At 43.5% G+C, this 4,214-nt stretch overlaps 1 protein-coding gene across 1 annotated transcript; it reads left to right on the forward strand.

The window, feature by feature from the left end:
• The first annotated feature begins 1,029 nt into the window (after positions 1-1,029).
• Gtsf1l (gametocyte specific factor 1-like) lies at positions 1,030-1,816 on the forward strand. The gene has a single exon (XM_005392494.1). It carries the CDS (start codon positions 1,293-1,295, stop codon positions 1,737-1,739), a length of 447 nt encoding a protein of 148 aa, XP_005392551.1. The 5' UTR covers positions 1,030-1,292; the 3' UTR covers positions 1,740-1,816.
• Positions 1,817-4,214: the final 2,398 nt, after the last annotated feature.

Here is a 4,214-nt window from a genome sequence, read left to right on the forward strand (position 1 = left end):
ATAAATGAAAAATAAAAATAAAAATAAATGAAGCTGGGCATGGTGGCACATGCCTGTAATCCCAACACTGGGGAGGGTGAGGCAGGAGGGTTGCCATGAGTTCGAGCCCAACCTGGGGTACATCCTGAGCTCAAAGCCAGCCTCAACTACATAGCAAGACACTGTCTCAAAAATAAACAAACAAATAAATAAATAAATAAATGTAAAACTTCAAGCGGAAGGACAGGGATCCTACATGGTAGGTCTGAGATACAAGGAAGAACCAAACAGCAAAGAAAGGACTAGATATGAGAACAAATGCTACTAAACTTTCATGGTACAAAACGACAACAGTAATAATACCTAGTGAGGCCCTTCCGTTTAAGTTTAAAATACAGAAAGCAAAGACTTAGAGGTGAAATAAATGAAGGAAATGCACCACATTACCTGGAAAGTAGATAAAATATTAACTTTAAAGTCTGATAAGTTATTTATGAATGTCTTAACCTGTAATCACTAGACCACAGGAAAATGTGCAACACAGTGGAAGGAAATAAAAAGATGTCTTAAAACTGTCTTTTCTAAAATAAGAGAAGGGGCCCAGGGATGTAGCTTGGTGCCAGAGCATTTGCCACGCATCCACAAAGCCCTGGGTTTGGTTCTCAGCACCACCAAATGTAAGGGAAGGAAGGGGAGAAAAAATAAGCCAAAGAATAGATGAGAAAGCACACAAAAAAAGACGGCAGACTTACACACAAATTGGAAGTTTTATTATACTAATATAGTCAGAAGACTGAAATGACAACATAGACACCATGAATGTTTTGTTGTTGGGTTTTTTTTGGCTTATTAGCCAGTACCAGGAATTGAACTCATGACCTTGTGCTTCCCAGGCAGGCGCTGTGCTGCTGAACTAAATCCCCAGCCCTGCCGTGAATGTTTTAAATAGCATCTTTCCCCAAAGCCCACTCACTCCTCTCACATAAGAGACAAGCAGGAACCTTTACATGATGATGCAAGCTGCCCTTTGTGACACGGCTGTTCCTTGACATCACAGTGTATCCCTTGCCTCTGAGCCAAAGGAGGTACCACATACATTTTCTACCTCCCAGTGTGGCTGCTGTAGGTTTTGCTCTTCTGCCTGGCGCACTGTTTGCTAACCCTGTCCTCCCAGAAGTGTCTCTGACAGCGCCAGCGGAGTTCCAAGGGCCACCACTGGGCAGAGGACAGCTCCTTCTAACAAAAAGGCTCTACTGGGAGGTACGTTTCCTTTAGACTCTGGGCATCGGGATACTCAACTTCAAGGACTGCTCATGGATCTAGAGGTCTTAGAAATTTGTCCTTACAATCCTCGCCACCGAATTCCACTCAGCAGATTCCAGTACCACCTGGCATCATGCAAGAGAAAGAACCCCAGGAAAGCCAGAAAGATGGCCAGCTGCAAGTACAATGCCTGCCACGTGGTGCCTATCAAAAAGCTGGAGGAGCACGAGGCTGCCTGTGCCAACAGAAGCGCCGTGGAGGAGGAGGGCAGCGGAGGCCCTCTGGAGGTTACTCTTGCAAGTTCGGAGCAGAACGCTGAAGCCCTGGAGGTCTCACCCTCCCTTTCCACCTCTGATATCTGGAATGTTGATGACACTGAGAGCCACCCTAAGTTTGTCCTGAAGACTTTTGTTCCCCAAAAGCTTGTTTGTGAAAGCGACGCGGGAGAGTCCGAGAGAGAGACCAACCCCCAGGAGATCATCAGATTGGCAAAGTAAACCACCAGCAGCAGGAGGGTCTCACAGAGGCATGGGAGGACATGCTACTCACCAGAATAAAAGGCATATGAAATCAACTGCCCTCGGGTGCCTTTTTCGCCATCACCTAGCCGAATGGTAAATATCAAAAACCTTACAAACAGCCCCGCTGGAAAAAGAAAGGTTTATAACATTGGTGAGAATGTAAGTCAATCCAACCTCAGAGAGGGCAGTTTGACAGTAGCTATACATAAGCTTTCACCAAGCAATTCCACTTCTAAGTCTTTATCCTACAAATACACGCATGCAGAAGATGAGGTAGGTACAAAGGTCTGATCTGGATACACATTAAGAGGGCCTAAGGGAATTGTAGGATGGCTTTACAAGGAAAAAATATATCCTGTAACTTAAGAGGCCGGCAAACCTGTTCTACAAAGGAGCAGACAGTAAAGACTTCAGGCTTTGCCAGTCACACGGGCACTGTTGTGACTAGTCCGCTCTGAGCGTGAAAGCAGTCAGCTAACATGTAAACCAGTGAATGGAGGTTCCAATAAAACTGCACAGAAACAGGTGGCAGGCTGGATTTGGCTAGCGGGACAGTCTGCCACCCCCCTGTTTAACTGATAAAGCCAAGTCCAGAGTCTACACAGTATGCCACCATTTCTACAGGGTTCAGGGAGAAGACATGAATATGTATCTCTGTATGTGCTTAGATTTGCATACTATTTCATTTCGGGGATACGCTAGAATGGGCTCTGCCCGCCATGCCTTCTGTGGTTGCCATCTGATCCTTACGAGAAGTGTTCTGACCTCTTCCCTAGAAACGGCCAGCTGCCATTAGGAGGACACTTAGGTAACTCTGGGACAGGAAAGAGACCTTGACCTCTACATGCAAATATATGCAAATGTTATCTGAGCATGAAATCAAAGTGCATATTTTTTAAAATAACAGATGGAAGACTTTAAGTCTTTCCTCAGATTTTCAGCAAAAAAAAATCTTTAACTGCTAATTTGAAAAAATATTATCATTTTGCCACCATCACACCCTTGTCCCTTCAACTGCTTCCATAAAGTTAATGGGGGGGGCGGGCACTATGTGTTGACCTTAGGAACTTCTTAATCTAAAAGTGGAGAATTAGTCGGGCATGGTGGCGCAAACCTGGAATCCCAGCACTCAGGAGGCTGAGGCAGGAGGATCGTTGTGAGTTCAAGACCAGCCTGGGCTACAAAGTGAGCTCAAGGCCAGCCTGAACTGCACAGGGAGACCCTGTCTCAAAAAGACCAAAAACAAACAAGCAAATAAATAAATAAATAAAACTGGACAATTGCCATATAGGAATTAAGGAAAATAAAGGCATCTAGAGGGTTTACAACTGTAACTGTAGGCCAGTAAGACCAAGAAAAGGAGAAATTAATCAATTTGGGGTACAAGGAAAACAAACTGATCATGAGTTCATCACTTCTGAAGATGAGTGAGGGCAGATTTTGTTCCTTCTATTTGTATTTAAATTTTTCTTTTGCTCTTCTGTACATTTATTTACTTAGGTGCTGGGGATTGAACCCAGGACCATGTACATATTAACCACACACTTTACTCCTTCTCCACTTTTACATAAATGTGAAGTTTCAAATACGTATCAGATGCAATGTAGAATCCAGGATTGGGTCCCGACACTGAAAAAGACCTGAGTGGAAAAACTGCTGAAATCCACATCAAGTCTGGAGTGCCATTGGACCAGTGTTACCTTCCTGGCTTTGTTAAATGTACCATCACTTGTACGATGTGAGTGTCAGGAGCTGGGCAGAGCACATATGGTACTCTTCCTACCATTGGCAAATTTTCTGTACATCCAAAATGATTTTAAAGCTGGGCATGGCGGGGCATGCCTGGAACCCCAGCCCTCTGTGAGGCAGAGTCAGGAGGATGACAAGTTAGAGCTTGGCATAGTAGTGACTTAGCAAGACACTGCCTCAAAATTAAAAAGGTAAAAAGGAGCTAGAGAGGTACCTCAGTGTGAAGGCCCTGGGTTCACTCCCCAGTAGCAGACATACTCAGGTACACACACACAGCAAAAATAAACTTCCCACTGGACATAGTGGCAGCACCTGTGCTCTCAGATACTCAGGAAGCTAAAGGCAGGAAGATCACTTAAAGCCCAGAAATTTGAGACCAGCTGGGGAAACATAGCAAGACCCCGCCTCCTAGATCAAAACCAAACAGGTAAGGAAGGGTACTGCTCAGAACAGTCAGTGAAGAACAAATATGTACAGTAAAAAAACCCAAATATGTACAATAAAAATTTTAAATGGTTTCTAAGATAAAACATTTTACATTTTCTAAACTAGGCAAAAGGAGAAAAGAGATCAGATAACAGAAAACCTTTATAAATTCAAAAAAGGGAAGAAAAAGCAAATGCAAAACTATACAGTAGAAATAAATCCAAATATATCAATATACCATACAAATGCAAAGGGATTTAACTCATCTACTTAAAA

This window comes from Chinchilla lanigera, unplaced genomic scaffold (assembly GCF_000276665.1).
Source record: "Chinchilla lanigera isolate Chin_1 unplaced genomic scaffold, ChiLan1.0 scaffold00044, whole genome shotgun sequence".
Lineage (NCBI taxonomy): Eukaryota > Metazoa > Chordata > Mammalia > Rodentia > Chinchillidae > Chinchilla > Chinchilla lanigera.

Excerpts from the sequence above, each read along its gene's own strand:
- Gtsf1l (XM_005392494.1), top strand. The coding sequence starts at position 1,293 with ATGGATCTAGAGGTCTTAGAAATTTGTCCTTACAATCCTCGCCACCGA.